General features: G+C 35.5%; 1 protein-coding gene across 2 annotated transcripts in view; it reads right to left on the bottom strand.

Moving 5' to 3' along the window:
• Positions 1-6,532: 6,532 nt before the first annotated feature.
• The window catches only part of LOC101894707 (uncharacterized protein DDB_G0283357), a 167,415-nt gene continuing 154,275 nt past the window's right edge, over positions 6,533-19,672 (bottom strand). The window contains exons 6-11 of one of the 2 annotated variants that reach the window (XM_059129388.1): positions 16,938-17,256; positions 13,062-13,305; positions 12,595-12,883; positions 12,271-12,482; positions 7,932-8,121; positions 6,533-7,862 (exon numbers count right to left, since the gene is read on the bottom strand). In XM_059129388.1, coding sequence (XP_058985371.1) covers positions 6,975-7,862; positions 7,932-8,121; positions 12,271-12,482; positions 12,595-12,883; positions 13,062-13,305; positions 16,938-17,256 — 2,142 coding nt within the window. In that variant the 3' untranslated portion in view covers positions 6,533-6,974. The remainder of the gene's footprint in view (positions 7,863-7,931; positions 8,122-12,270; positions 12,483-12,594; positions 12,884-13,061; positions 13,306-16,937; positions 17,257-19,672) is intronic. The other variant, XM_059129389.1, reaches the window with a different exon arrangement.

Raw genomic sequence — 19,672 nt, 5'->3', positions numbered from 1 at the left:
TATGTTGTGTTTTTTTTTCTAGCGATGTTTTTATACCCTCGACAACGAGGCTAGTTATACCTTCATCCATATGGCTAGGTATACCCTCAGTCATATGGCTAGAGAGGGTATATTTCATTTGATACGGCCAAAACGTGCCTCATCGAAATAACGGTCTTAGAAACTAGGTCTCATTGAACCAAATCCGTTTCAGGACATTTGGAGTCGATCTAGCGATGTCCGTCCGTCTGGCTGGCTGGTGCGCACGATAACTCTCGAAGGGAGTATCCGATTTGATCCAAACATGGTACATCGTAATATATTATCAAACATCGATCGAGTCCGGAGATGGGCAATATTAGTCCACTCCATAAAAAGTCGGAATTTTCAAAAAAAATATTTTACTGCACAGAAAGAGAAAGGATAATCCGATTTTTGATCCAACTTTGCAAATCCTAATATTTGCATCAGTGCTAGGCCAGGTGTGAAAATGGATAATATCGGTCCACTCCTTCTGGTACGTCCCCCACGAAGGGTCAAAATTTTTAAAAAATATATATTTTCTGCACAGAAAGAGAAAGGATAATCCGATTTTGCTCCAACTTTGCAAATCCTAATATTTGCGTTAGTGCTAAGTCAGGTATGAAAATGGACAATATCGGTCCACTCCATCAAGTACCTCCCCCACAAAGGGTCAACATTTTCAATAATTACAACTCTTATAAAATGTGATGTAAGAGTCCGATTGTCTTCAAATTTCACACATCCCAATAATTTTATAAGCCCAAGGTCTGGTGTTAAGATGCGATATATCGGTCCATTCCTTCTGGTACCTCCCCCACAAAGGTCATACTACTGAAAATTCGTTGGCTCGAAAAAACACGAAATTAACATCCGATTCCATTTAGACTTGGCACATCTGAATATTTCTATCAACACAAGATCTGTTATAAAGACGGTAGATATCGGACCATTCCTTCTGGTAACTCCCCTACAAAGGGTCAAAGTTTTGAATAACCAAAACGTTTATAAAATCCGAAATAAGCATTAGGTTCTCTTTATATTTCACTTAGAAACATTTTTGCTAACACAAGATCTGTTGTGAAGATTGGGATATATCGGTCCTCTCCTTCTGTTATCTCCCCCACAAAGGCTCAAAATTTTGAATACCCATGAAGTTTATAAAAAGCGAAATCAATATCCGATTCCATCCCAGACTTGGTACATCTCAGTATTTCCATCAACACAAGATCTGTTATAAAGATGGTATAAATCGGACAATTTATTTTGCCACTTGCCCCACAAAACGCTCAAAGCAGGCGAAATTTGCATCCAACTCTCTTCAAATATCACACGTACCAACATTTTTGCTAACACAAAATCTGTTGTGAAGATGCTATTATCTGCGAACCCCTTCTGATACCTCACCCACAAAGGGTCACAATCTGTCATGAATTGCGAAACAACTCAGCGATTCTTCCCACTTTGCTATATCTCAAAATATGTCTCTCAACCAGAAACCTCAGATGAATATGGAATATATGATTTTCCATAAATTGGATATAAATGTTCGATTTTCTTATAATAGATGAAGTCTAAAATGGAATTCTTGGGTCGACTAACTCTGGTAAATCTGGCATATGTTAACATGTTCTAAATATTATCATATATCCCATGTAAAGTAAAGGAAGTTACCAATATAGTCCAAACCTGGCACGTCGCAATATTTATATCATGTTTATTTAGGTCCGATACGAAATGGACAATATTGGCCCATTCTTTCAAAACCCACTCCATAGAGGGTCAAGAGTTTGAATAATCATAACAGAAGTCAACAAATTTTTAAAAAAACCGAACATTGGCTGAGGTTATACATCTGTCCGGCAAAACCGACCGATACTTTTTTACTTGTTTTTTATCTTATTTTTTTTTTTTTTTTGTAATGAGAATGTTCACATTTTGTTAAATAAACACTATTGGTAGGTTTCACTGTAGTGTGTTTCTTATATGAACTAATTTTGCTGTGGAGAATATGATATGGTGTTTTGAAAAAGGTTTCTTACATCCGTTTTTTATTTTTGTTAATATATGCATAATTGTAGTCTACTGTAATAACTTCTATACCCATTTTAATATACTACGAATATGGAATTATTGTGATTGAAGTAGTTACAATAACAAATGTTTATTGTAGCCACAAACTATTGCCGTTACATCTATTCAGTGACAGATGGCGCTCCACAAGAAACCAAAAGTGCTTGATACTCATTCGTATAATTTTTACAATTGTATATTTATTGCCGGCAACAATAATATATTACTTAAAATTGAGTAAATTATTTTAACAAATAAATCAAGCATACCCTGGCCATATAATAAAGAGCAAATAGCTTTGCCGACAGATTTATTTCCCCAGCCTTGAGTTATTATTTTTCAAACTGTTCACCCTTTATGGGGGATGTTCCGAGGCAGTTGGCCAATAATTCGTATCTGCCCTAAAACTGATATAAACAGTATATAAAGGTTTGAACTATATCGACTACTTCCTATACTTTATATTTTCCATTTCATACTTCATCTAATACAGATAAACATATTGGTATGTGCAAAATTTGAGGTAAATCGAACCTTTATATACAGTTTTATGCGATATCATAAATTCCGATAAATTACATATTAATATCAGATTTCTGTTTAAGAGAAATATTTAAATATAGCTAGTTTCATAGAATCGCCGACTTGTTTTGCAAGTTATGACATATATAAATATTGGAAATTGTGACCCTTTGTGGGTGAGGTACCAGAAGAGTTGGCAGATATATATTATCTTTACAATAGATCTTGCGTTAGCAAAAATATTGTGCAATTTGAAGAGAACCGGATGCTTATTTCGGATATTTTGTTATTCAAAACTTTGACCCTTTGTGGGGGAGGTACCAGAAGGAATGGTTCGATATCTATCTTTATAAAAGATCTTGTGTTGGTAGAAATATTGAAATGTGGCAAGTCTGAATCGAATATTATATTGATATTAAAATTTTGATCCTTTGTGTGGGAGGTACCAGAAGGAGTATACCGATATATCTTCACACCAGATCTTTTGTTAACAAAACTATTGGGATGTGTGAAACTTTCGGACAATCGGACTCTTATCTCACATTTTATAAGATTTATAATTATTCGAAATGTTGACCCTTTGTGGGGGAGGTACTTGATGGAGTGGACCGATGTTGTCCTTTTTAGCGCCTGACTTAACACTAATACAAATATTAGGATTTGTAAAATTTGAACAAAAACGAATGGTGCTTTCTCATTCTTTGAGGTGAATTTTCTTCGAAATGTTTTACCTTTTGTGGTGGAGGTACCAGAAGGAGTGGGCGGATGTTCCCTATTTCCGAGCCTCATGTAAGTTTCACAATTATTTTACGGTGTACCTAGTTTAGACCAAAGTGTATATTGTGCACCAACCAGCCAGGCCTCTAAATCGACTCTAAATGTTCTTAAACGAATTTGGTCTAAAGAAACCTAGGGGCTAAAATCTTTATTTCAACAATGCACTTTTTGGCCATATCAATATATATATATACCCTCTGGCTGAGGGTATAATGACCATTCACGAAGTCGTTTTCGATCCCTACAGACAAGAAGAGCCCCTCATGTCAAATTTAAGAATTTAAGAAAATTTTTTTTTGGAGAAATTGTAAAAAACTGTTTTTTTTTAATTTCAAAATCCTATATATATATATATATATATATATATATATATATATATATATATATATATATATAGAAATATATATATAAATATATATATATATATATATATATATATATATATATATATATATATATATATATATATATATATATATATATATATATATATATATATATATATTTATATATATATATATAGTCTGATGGTTCTTGAAGAAATTGTCTTAAAAATCCATGTTCAATGGTTCGCAAATCTTTGTAGAAATATTAAAACTTAACGTTTATTTCCCTGAAACTACTTGGATAAACTTTCAAAAAAAAAAAAAAAAAAAACAAGTTAAAAAGCAGTAAGTTCAGTAGTAAGTAACTTTGATTAACCTCCACTATTTGGAATGAATTTGAAATTTTCAAAAAATAAAATCCTTAAAAAATTCTGTTAAAATTTAAAAAATACCGAATATAGCCGTTATATTGGGGTCCATACGATATACATATATATATATATATATATATATATATATATATATATATATATATATATATATATATAATATAATGCCTACATAGGCATTGTTTGTCAAAAGCCATTACCATATTCAAATTCGAACCTTGAAATAAACGGTGAGTAATGTAGCTAAAATCATTAAAAGGTACCGTTATATCGGAGCTGTGCGAAAAACAAAACAAATTTAAATTTATTCTTGAAAAATTACGTTTATTAGTCCAAAAGTTCTTAAGGACATTTTCTTAAACAATTTACTTTAAATGGCCAGCAATTCTTTTTAAAAATCCACGTTTATTTGTTTGATATTCCCTAAGGAAATTTTCTTAAAAATTCATGTTTCCTTATCTCAAAGTCCCTGTTCTTAAAGAATCCTAGTTTACTGGTCTCATAATCCTTGAAGATTTTTTAATCTACTTTCATTGATCTTATAGTCCTTCTTGAAGTTTTCTTAAATACTCCACATCTATTGTTCTGATAGCCCTTGAATGAGTTTTTCAAAAAATCCAAAGGACCAATAACCTTTTGAAAATTTTCTTAAAAATCCTTGCCTGACAGTCCTTGGAAAAATGTCCTTTAAAAAATTACGTTTTTTGGTTTTATAATCCTGGGGGAAATATTCTTATAAAATTGCAGTTTTATTGGTCTAAGAGTACTTAAGGAAATTTTCAAAAAAAAAATCTCGTTAATTGGCCTGAGAGTCCATAAACATTTTTTTGAAGTCCACGTTTATTGGTCTAAAAAAGTCCTTGATAAAATGGTCCAAGAAAATTTAATTAATTGGCCTGAGAGTTCATGAGCATTTTTTAAGATCGCCTTTACTGATCTGAACGATTTTCTTAAAAGATTCAAGGTTACAGTTCCTTTGAAAATTTTTTTTGGGAAATCTACGTATGTTGATATGAAAGTCCTTGGAGAAGTTTTCTTACAAAATCCAGGTTTGTAAGTCATATAGTCCTTTCTCTTAAAATCCACGTTTATTGATCTCAAAGTTAAGCTTTTTAAATAAGTTTTTTTTTTTAATTTTTCGCACATTCATTGATCGTTGACATCCTGTCGTAGTTAGTTAATTTTTTATATTTATACCCTACACCACAAAGTGGTCAGGGTATTATGACTTTGTGCATTTGTTTGTAACAGGTAAAAGGAAACGAGATAGACCCATAGTTCCTTTTGATGGTTTGCATAGAATCACATTCTGAGTCGATTTATTCATGTCCGTCCGTCCGTCTGTCCATGTATTTTTGTAAACAAAGTACAGTTCGCATTTATTCCCCTATCCAGATGAAATTTGTCCAGATCATTTGTTTGGCCCAAGGACGAACCCTTTTGAAATTGGAGATAATCGGTAAAAATGTAGATATAGCTCTCATATATATCTTCACACCAAACGTGTAATATCAGTCCGAATAGTATGGAATTTTGCAAGTACGATCAGATTGGACCTGAAAATAAGTATGCCAAATTTGATCGAAATCGGTTCAGATATAGCTACAGCTCCAATATATGTTGTTCATCCGATTTGTTATTTTTGTCCTCCGCAGCCGTAATATGCACTCTCTAACAACAATATTTGGGGAAATATATCAAACGCAGGTCAGAAATACCTTTGCTAAATTTTATCTAGATCGGTTCAGATTTGGATATGGCTCCCATATATAACTTCGTCCGATTTACCTTTTATTGTGCACCAAACGTCTAATAATTGTCCAAATGTGATGAATTTTGGCACTTACGACCGAATTGAGTCTAGAAGCTAGTATGCCAAATTTGGTGAAGATTGGTTCAGATATAGCTATAGCTCCCATATATATTGTTAATCCGATTTGTTATATTTGTTACCCACAGCCGTAATATGCACTCCGTAACAACGATATTCAGGGAAATATATCAAACACAGCTCAGACATATCTTTGCCAAATTTTATCGAGATCGGTTACGATTTGGATATAGCTTCCATATATATCAAATGGGCAATACAAGGCCGAATTTAAAAGATACAAATGCTTCGGCATATTTAGTCTTTTGAACTTTAAATTAAAATTATAGTCATGGGGTATATGATTGAATTCTCCCATAAAAACTTTTCATTGTTATGTGGAGCTCTACTAATTTAGCGAAGTGGTGTAGGGTATTATAAAGTCAGCCCCGCCCGACTTTAAGACTTTCTTTACTGGTTTAGTTGAAATTTCCATACTCATATGGGGTATTTTCCTCGTGTTATAAATGGAGTAATAAAATTGACAGGTTATCCAATTGCAGAGGATATCTAAATCAAAGGAGTTTTTTCCGATGTTCTTTTGAAAATATAAATAAACACTTTCAATATTTAATTTTGTGTGAATATTTATTTAGATTTTTCTTTAAAACTTTACAGAAATGCAACTTAAATATTATTCTGAAGGTGATTACATCTGAAAACAATTATTTCGATGTGTAATATGTTTTTTTTTTATTTTGATATGCCCAATGATTCGATCATGGCAAGTTCTTCAGGATACGACTGACCTTCCCTTCCCTTGGCAAATATTTGGAGTATTTTGGGTTTTGTATTGAATAAATATCAAATGAAATAAATATAAATAATATTTTTGTTTAAGGAATATTGTGTTCAAGGTGGTGAATAGAGGAAAAGATGATGCATTACATAGGAAGTAATTAAGTAAGTAATTTTGTTGGTATGTAGGTGTATAAACTTAACAATGACATTTAATATATAAAGTGATTATATAATTAATCTTTAGATCCTAAATTAAGAATATTTAGCTACTACGTTTTAAACCTCATTGGATTTCTCCAGATTCCGTAACTTCTGATACATACTAATGTAGTGGCTTTGCAGTTGTTTCTGATACTGCAGCACCTTTTCCTTTTCCTGGGACCATTGGCGTTTCTCCAATTCGAAATTCACTCTCACCACATCCAATTGTTTTCGTAATTTGGCAATTTCTTCGGCATAACTGGCCGATTCCTCAATCAGGGTATCGAGAGTGGCCTCCTCTAGCGGGCAATTGGCCAGTTTCGATGAGAGTTTGGTATTCAGAGTTATGTCGGGTAAATTCTGCGAACCATAGACAAAATTTTGTATATCCGATGTCATCTTGGCTAAACGCAGTTCACAGCTTAATTTGTTCAGCTCACGTTCATGATTATCCTCCAGCTGCTCGCTTTCATCCAGCTGGGGAGGGGTGATTTTCAAACAATTAATGATAACCTCTAAATTCGATTCATCGATGACTTTTTCCGCACACGGATGATCCTGTTTCTCTTCGTTCTTGTGATTCTCAATACGTTGTTGGGTATGTTTGCGCGTTTTATTGCAAATATCTGTTAGATTGTCGAGCTGTTGCTTTAGTCGGGTATATTTACCCGATGGCTCTTCACCGTATTCATGGAATATCGCCAAATCGGAGAGTTCTTTACGCAACTTGGCCAATTCATTGGTCAGCGCCAGTATGACTTGATCCTTGAGGATAATGATTTTATTCAGTTGCTTCAACTCCGTTTGAGTCTCTTTTTGGGATTGGGCATTTTGCTGCTCCTCCTGCAACTGTTGTTGGGTAATTTTTTGATTCTCTTGTAGACTTTGGTAAATTTGTGTTTCGGCATTGGTATTTTCATGTTTCAGATGGACTATAGCGTGTTCTTTAAGGGTTAATTCGTTCTGTAGGGGGAGAGAGGAGAGAGAGTGATTAATGGGAGAGCTATGAGAGCGAATTTTGTTTGTACTTACAGTTGCCTCTTTGAGCTGGGTTTTGAGTAAAGCTATTTCTCCGTTTTTCTCACACACCTTCCATTCGCTCTCCTCCAACTGGGCTTTGAGTCGTATGACCGCATTTTGACTCTCTTCATATTGTTCTTCAATGTAAGCGGAACGATCTTTTAGATTTCTTTCCGAATTCTTTATGCTAATGTTGTTGGTTCTGGAAAAAAATTAAAAATTTGATAAATAAATTTGAAAACTTTTAATGGATTTCGTAATTTTTGTTGTAATTTGGTGGTCCTTAAATTACACTGTGCTACAAAATTCAATATTTTCAATAATTACAGGAAAAACTAAGTAGATTCTGATAGTAGAGCTAAAAATAGAAAACTCGTGTATCGGCGTTTTGAAAGTTTACATCGCAAAAAAAACCTAAATAGAGGGGGCAAGTTACCCCCTCTTCTACATTTATTTGGAATTTTTGCATTAAGATTTCTTGGAATCCGTGCGTTTTAGGCATATATCGTCTTCGGCAGTATTGCAGATAAAAATACGGAGAATATTTCGGTAGAAATGTTAACTCTCATACGAGTCAACAAAACCCCCTTAGTAGAAAGTCAAAATATTATAGAAAGGTAGCAAGTCAAAATATTATAGAAAATTATTTGCCATAAAATTTAAATCTTACCTAAATGACAGGAATTCCTATTAATAAAAAACATTTAGGGTTATAGCCGTACTCCTTCTGAGCTTATGCAAAATTTTTCTACAAAACATAATTTCAGAATTATGACATAAGGGACACAAATATTTTTATAAATGTCAAGAAAATATCTACATCATTATTTTGAAAAAAAAAAAAAAAAAAACGCAAAAATATTTTATAATTTTTTTGAATAATTTTTTCTCGGAATTCTTTTGAGTCGCACCGGAAACTAACATGAAATTAAGTTTTAGGCAAAAATTGTTTTTATTAACAACTTTTTTCATTAACGACAAATTTAATATATTTTCCGAATTTGTCGCAATTTGACTTATTATTTCACTGTCCAATTCCTAGAGACTTTAATCGTACTCGATTTGTAGATCAAAATCCCAAAACAGAATCGAATTCTTGGGCCAAACTCATTTAAGGTCTTCATATAGACTTGACAATATAAAAGGGAACCCCAATATTCTGAGAAATTTTTTTCGCAGCATTTAGTATAGGTCTGTATAATATAATAGAAAGCTTTGGATTACTTCAAGAATAATTGGTTAAAAATAAAACAAAATTTTGGGAAATTAAATGAAAAATATAATACTAAAATGTAAACAATACTTGAAATCGGAATGTACCTTTATATGGAGACTATACAAAAAGGTGGACCAATATGACCCAGTTTTTAGACCAATGATGCTTGAAGTAATCCCAATTATTTTATAAATTTTCAAAGGTCTATATAAAATGATACGAAGTATATCTTAAAATATTGGGGACCATTGCTATATGATCAAGAAATTTCCCGCAATGTCGCCAGCGAAAAGTCCACCTTAACATTTTAGATTCATTCCAACAGTTTGTGTTAGAATTTTAGTACTCAAAATTCACAATTTGATCACTTTGACAATATTTCTTTAAATAAAACGTCATATATTGTTATATATTTTCAGACTTTTAAGGATTTAAATTTATTGCAGAATATAGACCCACATCTAATTGTTCTGTCCACTAATATCTCAACGTCTCCATATGTAAGCCCTAGAAACCAACAGTGACTCCAATATCGAATTACAGGATTCCAGCTCTATCCTATCACCTAATGAATGAACAGAGACCTCAATATAAAATTTAAAGATTCCAGCCTATCCCTTCATCCATTACCAAATTTAGTTGTTTTGGTACAAAAATAGGATGCATTAACCAACCAGCACCAAATTCAAAACCATTGCCAAAAATCAAACACTGTTACTATCACTAATCTAAATATCAAATTTTACAATTTTATCTCTAACCCTTCACCCAATAACAAATATAGTGCCATTCAGTACTTTTCATACAATTAAAAACACTTTACCGCAATCACTTCCATATTTCCAGGATACACATGAACAGCGACCCTAATGCCAAATTTCAGAACTCAAGTATTATTAGTTCATTGTACCAGCTATATAGCACGATTTAGTACTTTTCGTGCATTTGTAGTACACATTTCCAAAATCACCTCTTTATCACAAACCTAGCACCAACAGGAACTCCATTACAACATGTAAAAATTTTAGCTTTATCCGTTCACCCTAAACCAAACTGTTTCAAATTTAGTACTATTTAGTACAGTTCCCTCACGTAGTAAACATTTCCAAAACCACCTCCATATCTCAACACTAAGTACCAACAGTGACGTCAATATCAAATTTTGAGGATTTGAACTATATTCCTTCACCCAATACTCCATTAAGTACCACATAGTACTTATCGTACAATTAAAATACGCATATCCAAAAACTATCTTCGCATATCAAACCAAATTTCCATCCTCCATTCCCATACAAAATTTCAAGTTTTTAGTTTTATTCGTTTACATAGGATTCCACCCCTAACGATTGGCCCAAATAAAAATTGTACTTTGTTTGGTTTTAGTACATATAAGTACAATTTTCCAAAACTACCTACATATCTCAATCCTACACTTCAACAGTAATTTTATTTCGATGTTTCAGGGTACCAGCTTTATTAGTTGACCCAAAACCATATTGCATAAAATTTAGTACACTTAAGTACAAAGTTCTCAACTATTTACATCATACAGTCGAAAGGAAATCTTATTTCCAAATCTCAGGATTACAACTCTCTACCAAAATTAAAGTTGTAAAAAATTTAGTACCATTTAGTATAAATTAGTAGTTTCAAAACTACCTACATTCCTCAGTCCTAAAATGCAATAGTAATCTTATTTCTAAATTTCAGAATTCCAGCTCTGTCGCTTCACTCAAATCGAAATTGTCACAAATTTAGTACACTTAAGTACAAATTTTCCTCCTTTCCCAATCCTACACCCCCCCCCCCCCCCCCCCCCCCCCCACCAGTAGTGTTAATTTCAAATTTAAGGATTCCAGCTCCATCATTTCCTTCAAATTCAAATTGTATCAAATTTAGTACCATTTAGTACATTTAAGTACAAATTTTCAAAGCTACCTACATCAGACAGTCCAATAGAAATCATATTTTCAAAAATTTCTGAATACCAACTCTACTGGTTTTACCAAAATTCAAATTGCACCAAATTTAGAACAAACAAGTACGATTTTTTTAAAATACCTACCATTTAGTACTGTTCGTGCACATAAGTACTAATTTCGGAAACTTCCTCCACACCCCAATCCTACACTCCCCCAGTAGTGTTAATTTTAAATTTCAGGATTCCAAATCCATCCGTCATTTCAAATTCAAAATTTTACTAAATTTAGTACCGTTTAGTACTTTTCGTATACATGAGTACACACTTCCAAAATTAGCTCCTTTCATCGACTTCACCCCTAAAATTTGATTTCCATTTAAAATTTCAAGTTTTTTAGCTCTAACCGTTCATATAATACAAAATTGTACAAAATGTAGTACATTTCAGTACTTTTCGTACACTTTTGGTGCGAGTTTTCCAAAAACCCTTTGGTATACCCAACATGCACTATCAGTGAACCTCATTCCAAATATAGCTCTGTTGGTTCCTCAAATACAAAGGTTATCATATTTCGTAGCTTTTAGTACTTTTCGTAACGTTTTAATACGAATTTCCGAAAACCTAACTATATCTGACACCTTCGGACCAAGAGTGACCCTCACCCAATATTTCAAGATTCTAGTACCTTTTTAGTGCTCTTCGTGCCGTTCTAGTACGAATTTCCGAAAACCCAGCCATATCTGACACCTTCGGACCAAGAGTAATCCTCATACAAGATTTTTAGATTCTAGTATCTTTTAGTGCTCTTCGTACCGTTCTAGTACGAATTTCAAAAAACCCAGCCATACATGAAATCCTCGGAGCAGGAGTGATCCTCACCTAAAATTTAAAGATTCTTGTACCTTTTAGTGCTTTTTGTACCGTTCTAGTACGAATTTCTAAAATCCCAGCCATATCTGACACCTTCGGAGAAAGGGTGACTCTCACCCAAAATTTCAAGATTCTAGTACCTTTTTAGTGCTCTTCGTGCCGTTCTAGTACGAATTTCCGAAAACCCAGCCTTATCTGACCCCTTCGGACCAAGAGTGATCCTCACCCACACTTTCAAGATTATAGCTCCAGCCCTTTCGTCTGAATCCTTAAGTCAATCAGTCAATTACTTTACTCTTTTAATTATCTACATTAAATACTCAAATAGCCCAAATACTCACTTCAACATTTCATATTCACTTTTCAGCTCAGCGAGTTGCTCTCTCAGCTTTTGCGTTTGTTCGTTGTGGCGCAATTTGTGTTGCTTGAATTGGAACTGTTGCATGGCGACCATTTGTTCCATTTTCTTGATTTTCAACATGTACTCACGCTGCTGGGCTTCGTAGTACAATTTCAGGCGTTTTGTTTCATTTTCCCAATACGATTCTTTGTCCTAGAGAGCCAGAGAGAACAATACAGCAAGAGAGTGGGAGAGGGAGAGAGAAAAATAACAACATTAATATCATTATTCGAAATGTTTGCATTTCAAAAGTATTCTTCTAAACCTTTTGTACTTTGAAAATTACTTTCTCATTGTGTTCCATGGTTTGGCGTAGATACGACAACTCCGAATCACGATCCTTTAGGGCGGCCTCCAAATCCGATATACCCGAGTCGGAGGGCGATGGTGTCATATCGTCATTGGACAGGTGGTATTTGTTGGTGGTGCTGCTGCTGCTGCTCGAACTACTGCAACTGCTGTTGCTGGCCATGGTGTTGGTGTGGATGCCACCACTACCACCGACGCTGCTCATGGCCATGTTGAGGCCACTGCCACCACTGTCATTGGATTTTCTACAACAAAAATAAACAAACATTTATGACCAACTGAGACTGACCGATTTCTAAGCTAAGACACCAAGACAGATCAAGAGACGTGTGCTCGTCGGCAATATCACGACAGGTTTGCTGCCATTTAGGAGCGTGTCTGCCTTGCAACTGACGTCGATGCATTTTGGGACTCGCTACTTACAGGGTGCCTGTTTGACTGTTGATATCCGAGTCCGGTGTATGTCGAATAGATTCCACGCTATCGTTGATTTTCAACGATCTGGAACCGCGACGACGTGCCATCAGGCTGTTGCAATAATTATTGCTTGAATAACCACCGACAATAACTCCGCTGCCGACACTGCAGTTGCCATGGAGTCCGCCAGCTGTCATAAGAGTCATGCCACCGCCAGCACCACTACCACTGTGCCTTAAGTCGGTTGTACCTGCAAGAGGAGTAAGGGAGGAGAGAAAGAGAGGGTAAGTTTCCAAATGAAATAAGTGTTAATCCAAAAAATATAACCACAACAAATAATAAAACCGAATTAGCAAAACTGCAATGGTAATTAACTTGGCTTATGGCCCAATGCTTGTTTTTCTTTTTTCGAGCGATTTGCAATGATATTTGTTTTGTGTGTGTTTCTGATTTCAAGGAGTCTTATTGCCAGTAGTACACTATTCTACAGAGACTTGTATTAAATGCAGGGTGAGATGAAAAAACTGCAACCAACTTCAGACTGCTGTCATTTCAGAGTCACTCACAGTTAAAATTATTCCAGTGAAAAATTTTGACCCTTTGTGGGGGAGGTACTTGAAGTAGTGGGCCGATATTATCCATTTTTGCACCTGATCTAGAACTGACGCAAATATTAGGATTTGAAAAGTTGGAGAAAAATTGGACTATTGCTTCCCTTTCTGTGCAGACAGTATTTTTTTTTTTTTTTGGAAATTTCGACCTTTTGTGGGGGAGGTACCAGAAGGAGTGGACCGATGTTGACCATCTCCGAACTCGATCTAAGTTTGACAAAAATATTACGATGTACCAAGTTTGGACCAAATCGCATACTCCCTTCGAGAGTTATCGTGGGCACCAGCCATACAGACGGAGGAACGGACGGACGGACATCGCTAGATCGACTCCAAATGTCCAGAAACAGATTTGGTCCTTCCCTCTGTAGCCATATGGTTGAGGGTATTACAAGTTATTCGTGATGGAATTCAAGCGTGATAATGGAACTTCTTTATATTTGGCTGGAAAACCACAAGTGGCTATCGTAAGAACACTCCAGCATTCTAATGTGAATAAATCTTCTGTGTCTCGTACCATCGTTCGTTACCGTGATACTAGTAGCGTAGCCCGACGTCAAGAAAGTTGTCCGATGGAGAAAACAGCAATATCCGCAGAAATGGTTCGAAAAGTAAAGAAGCAACTTGATCGAAACTCGCTTCGCAGTGGCCGAAAAATTGCTCGTGGGCTGAACATATCGCAACTTTCCATTCAGCAAATATTAAAAAATGAGCTCGGGCTAAATCCATTGAAATTCCAAAAAGTGCAAGAACTTACACCGCAACAGAAAGAAAATAGACTCAAAAGAGCTAAAGAGTTGCTTCGCTTGGCCGAAAGTGGTGAACTGCCGAATTTGGTTTTCTCCGGTCCGATGAGAAAACATTCGTTGTCCAGCAGTTTGTAAACAAACAAAGTGATCGTGTTTACTTGCCAAAGAGGTCAGCTGAAAATGTGCACCTTCCGTTGGCCACCAGAACTCAAGCGCCAGCCAGGGTGATGGTGTGGGCCGCCACAACAGCCGATGGTCGCTCTCCACTCGCATTAATCGACCGTGGCATCTGAATAAATACCGAATATTATCGCGAAAATATTCTGGAGGGTGTATTAAAGCCTTGAACACGCAAACATTATGGCCACAGACCTTGGACATTCCAACAGGACTCAACACCATCGCACAAAATGAGGTTCCTTGTTTGATTTCCAGCGCACAATGGCCCCCAAAATCTTCGGACACCAATCCGTTAGACTATTGTTTGTGGAGTATTTTGGAAAGCAATGTTGGCACTAAAAAATACCAAAGAGTCGATCACCTTAAATAAGCGCTTCGCCGGGAATGGGCCAAAATACCGCATAGAAACATTCGGGCAGCGTGTGATGGTTTCATTGGCCATTTGAAGGCCATAATTCGTGCCAAAGATGACCAATTCGAACAAATCTAAACTTATTCTAAAATTGGATGCTATTTCCGACTTTTTTTCTTTCATTTAAAAAAATTAAAAAAAAAAAAATTAAAATTATGGCGTTTGACTTTGTTGCAGTTTTTTATCTCACCCTAAATATAAAGAGTAGTGAAATAGTTGACTGACTGAGAATCAAGGCACAGGCGAAACGGCTGAAACTATAATTTTCGAATATTGCATGTACGTCAATATTGGTGTGTGGGAGTAAGTGAGATAAAAGGCTGGAAATTCGTACTGTAAGTGTACTAAAAACAAGTTAAAAAGCAGTAAGTTCGAACGGACCGAACTTTGAATACCCACCACTATTTGGAACGAATTTGGACATTTTAAAAAAATGAAATCCGTTAAAAATTCTGTTAAAATCTTAAAAATACCGAATACAGCCGTTATATCGGAGCTATACGAAGACCTGGACTTGCATAGACAATTTTCTGTCACAGGCTGTAGCTTCCATTACGAACTTCAAACACGACATCTCAAACAATTTCGGTAAGTATAGTACCTAAAATCGTCAAAATACCGAATATAGGGAGGTGCTGATATATATGGGGCTTATACGAAGAAGAAGGCTGTAGTATCCATTTCGAACTTCAAATATCAAATTTGAAAAAATTCCGGTGAATATTGTCGCTAAAATCATCAAAATACCGAATGTCGGGAGGTACCGTTATATGGGGGCTATACAAAGACGTGGACCTGCACAGACAATTTTCTGTCTTAGGCTGTAGTATCCATTTTGAACTTCAAATACCAAATTAGAAACAATTCCGGTAAATAATATCGCTAAAATCTTAAAAATACCGAATGTCGGGAGTTTTCGTTATATGGGGGCTATATGAAAACGTGGACCTATATGGACGATTTACGAACTTAACCTGCCTACTGGCAAAATAAACATGTGTGCAAAATTTTAGCCTTCTATCTCAATTCGTTCGAAAGATAGCGTGATTACAACAGACAGGCTGAAAGGCTTACAGACAGACAGACAGACGGACAGACAGACGAACATCGCTAAATCGACTTAGAATTTTACGCTGTTCAAGAATATATGTACTTTGTTGGGTCTGACATGAGTATTTCGAGGAGTTACAAACGGAATGACAAAGTTAATATACCCTTCGTAGTATGGTGGAGGGTATAATAAAATCGATTGGATAGGTCTAACGGATAAAGCTAGAATGAAATTTGTACCGAAGGTCTCTGATGGGGTGTAAAATAGATATACCGAATATTATTGAGAGAATTCGAAATATCTAATTGCTGTCATTTTGGATGTAAATGGGGACGGAACCTTGAAAATACCCTAAATCTGAAGGCTATACATAAATGTGGACCGATGTAACCCAATACTAAACGGCTTAGGGACACAACAAACATCTATGCCAGATTTCATTCTTGTATTCTGAAATCATTTTTTTTTCGAATAACAGACGGACAAAGGAGGCGAAAATCCTGAAATCGACTTAGAATTTTATGATGATCACGAATATACCTAGATACTTTGTGGACTCTCCGACGAATAAATCAAAATGCTTCCAAACGGAATGATACGGTTAAAATACCTCAATCTTTTTGGTGGGTATCAGATACTCCGACGTTTTACGACTGTCTTTTCAATTTATGGATGTGCCAAGTATAGAATTGAATATTCAAGAATATCAAAACATTTAGTGGATATTTCTGACATTTATTTTTTCTGGACAAAAAAAATCGATGTTCCCACCAAAAAATGTGTCCAGGCCTTTTAAGAACATATTGACAAATTTACGCGCTCCATTTCATCTAGAAAATTGTAATAATAATCGAATTAAATCAAAAACTCAATACTTACTTCCAAATCTCATGTTAGAACCCTGGACGGCCGCCAATGATGGCGTTGAACCATAACGATCGCCCACAACCATATTGTGATGGTGGTTGTGGTGGTGGGAATTTGTTGTTGAATTGGTGATGTGATTGTTGCTGCCACTGATGTTGTTGTTGTTATTATTCATCGCTGTTGTTGTTGAACCACAACTGGGGTTGTTACTATTAGCCGATGCCGTTGCTGACTGAGCAGACGCAACAACGTCACAATAACGACTGGGAATGGTATAGTCCGGCTCGAAAGGGATCGGCTTGAAGGCAATCGGCCGTAAAAGATTTGTAGTCTAAACAAACGCAAAAAAGAGAACAAAAATGGAATAAACAAAAACAAAAAAAAAAAAAAAAAAAACAAAAAAAAAACAAAAAAACACACAAAGTCAAACAAATCAATGATAAAAGAAATTGAAGGGGAGAAACCAGAAATATTGATAAAATATTGAAGGTAATTATAAAAGAATGTGTGGACATAAAAATATACGGGAAAAGGGTGGTGTCAGAGGAAAGATGAGATTTTCTACGTGTTTACAAAGATCGTGCCTATAAGATGATTAAAAAAAGGGGGATACAATTTATTGTAATTTCATAATTAATATTATAATATTTATCACTCCCTTTGATGTACCCTATTCCAGACATTGAATTTAAAAAAACACATTTCAAAGTCATAAAAAATGCTGTGATTAATAAAAATATTTATCTCCTAAATATTGACAGTTAAGAGCAAAAAAAAGCGTTTCATTTGTGAGCAAAGTGCAACCCAACTCTAATGACACACCCATGAAATATTCCGGACAGGCCAAACGACAAGCGGATACAAGCGGACAAGTGTCTAGGGCAAGAGATATTATTCAAATGCGGTTGTAGTTGTTCTATTTGAAAGAAATACCCAGATGAATTGACTACATACATGGAGTCTTGCATATGGAATTTATTAAAAATAAATTTTAGTTTATAAAACAAATTTAAATATCCTCGGAGGTTCTGATAGAGGAAGCTGTAAAGAACCTTTTTATACCCTTCACCTTGGAAAGGAGGGTATATTAACTTTGTCATTCCGTTTGTAACATCCCTAAATATTCGTCGTAGACCCCATGTATATATATTCATAAATTCATAAAATTCTAAGTCGATTTAACGACGTCCGTCTGACTGTCTGTCCGTCTGTCTCTCTGTATAAATCACGATATAGGCCACATTATTTGACGTAGAGCGTCAAAATTTAGCAGAATAATTTGTATTGCGTCTAGGATGGTTGGTATTGAAAATGAGATATATCGGTCCACGTTTTGGTATAATCCGCATATAACGGTAACTCCCGATATTCGGTATTTTGGTGATTTTTGCCACACTTTTTCACGGATTTGTCTGAAAATTGTATTTGTAGGTCATAATGGGTCCTAGTTTTTGTGGCGAAATATTGTATGTATGGCTCCACGCTTTGGTATAGCCCCCATATAACGGTACCTCCCGATTTTTGGTATTTTGATGATTTTTGCCCCAATTTTTCACGGATTTGTCTCAAAATTGGTATTTGTAGGTCATAATGGGTCCTAGTTCCTGTGGCGAAACATTGCATGTATAGGTTCACGTTTTGGTACAGCCCCCATATAACGGTACCTCCCGATATTCGGTATTTTGATGATTTTTGCCACATTTTCCACGAATATGTCTAAAATTTGGTATTAGTGGGTCATAATTAGTTCTAATGTTAGTACTACCCTAAGGTGGAGGGTATTAAAAATTCGGCCCGGCCGAACTTAATGTTTTTTACTTGTTCTCTATATAAGAACGTTTCATGGTTCTTTTGTTTTATTGGGGAAACTTTCAAAGCTCTTCTATTCGAGAGAAGACCTTTTCAAAGCACTTCTTTTCTATCGAACACCCCAAAGGTTTCTTCTATTGCATCGAAGGCCGAAAAGTAGTCTTCTATTCTGTAGAAGATTCCTGAGAGCTCTTCTATTGTAGAGAAGATCCCTGAGGGCACTTCTATTCTATAGAAGACCCCTGTGGGATCTTCTATTCTATAGAAGACCCCTGTGTGCTCTTCTATTCTATAGAAGACCCCTGTGTGCTCTTCTATTCTATAGAAGACCCCTGTGAGCCCTTCTATTCTATAGAAGACCCCTGTGAGCCCTTCTATTCTATAGAAGACCCCTGTGAGCCCTTCTATTCTATAGAAGACCCCTGTGGGCTCTTCGATTTTATAGAAGACCCCTGTGGGCTCTTCGATTCTATAAAAGACCTCTGTGTTCACTTCGATTTTATAGAAGACACCTGAGGGCTCTTCTATTCTATGGAAGACACCTGAGGGATCTTCTGTTCTATGGAAGACACCTGAGGGCTCTTCTATTCAATAGAAGACCCCTGTGTGCTCTTCTATTCTATAGAAGACCCCTGTGAGCCCTTCTATTCTATAGAAGACCCCTGTGTGCTCTTCTATTCTATAGAAGACCCCTGAGGGCTCTTCTATTCTATAGAAGAAACCTGAGGGCTCTTCTATTCTATAGAAGAAACCTGAGGGCTCTTCTATTCTATAGAAGACCCCTGAGGGCTATTCTATTCTGTAGAAGAAACCTGAGGACTCTTCTATTTTGTTGAAAACCCCTGAGGGCTCTTTTATTCTATAGAAGACCCTGAGGGCTCTTTTATTCTATAGAAGACCCTGAGGGCTCTTCTATTCTATAGAAGACCCCTGAGGGT

Source organism: Musca domestica, unplaced genomic scaffold, assembly GCF_030504385.1.
Source record: "Musca domestica strain aabys unplaced genomic scaffold, Musca_domestica.polishedcontigs.V.1.1 60, whole genome shotgun sequence".
In the NCBI taxonomy this organism is placed as follows: domain Eukaryota; kingdom Metazoa; phylum Arthropoda; class Insecta; order Diptera; family Muscidae; genus Musca; species Musca domestica.
Note: the sequence above shows the minus strand (reverse complement) of the source record. Positions and strands in the feature narration are given on the sequence as shown.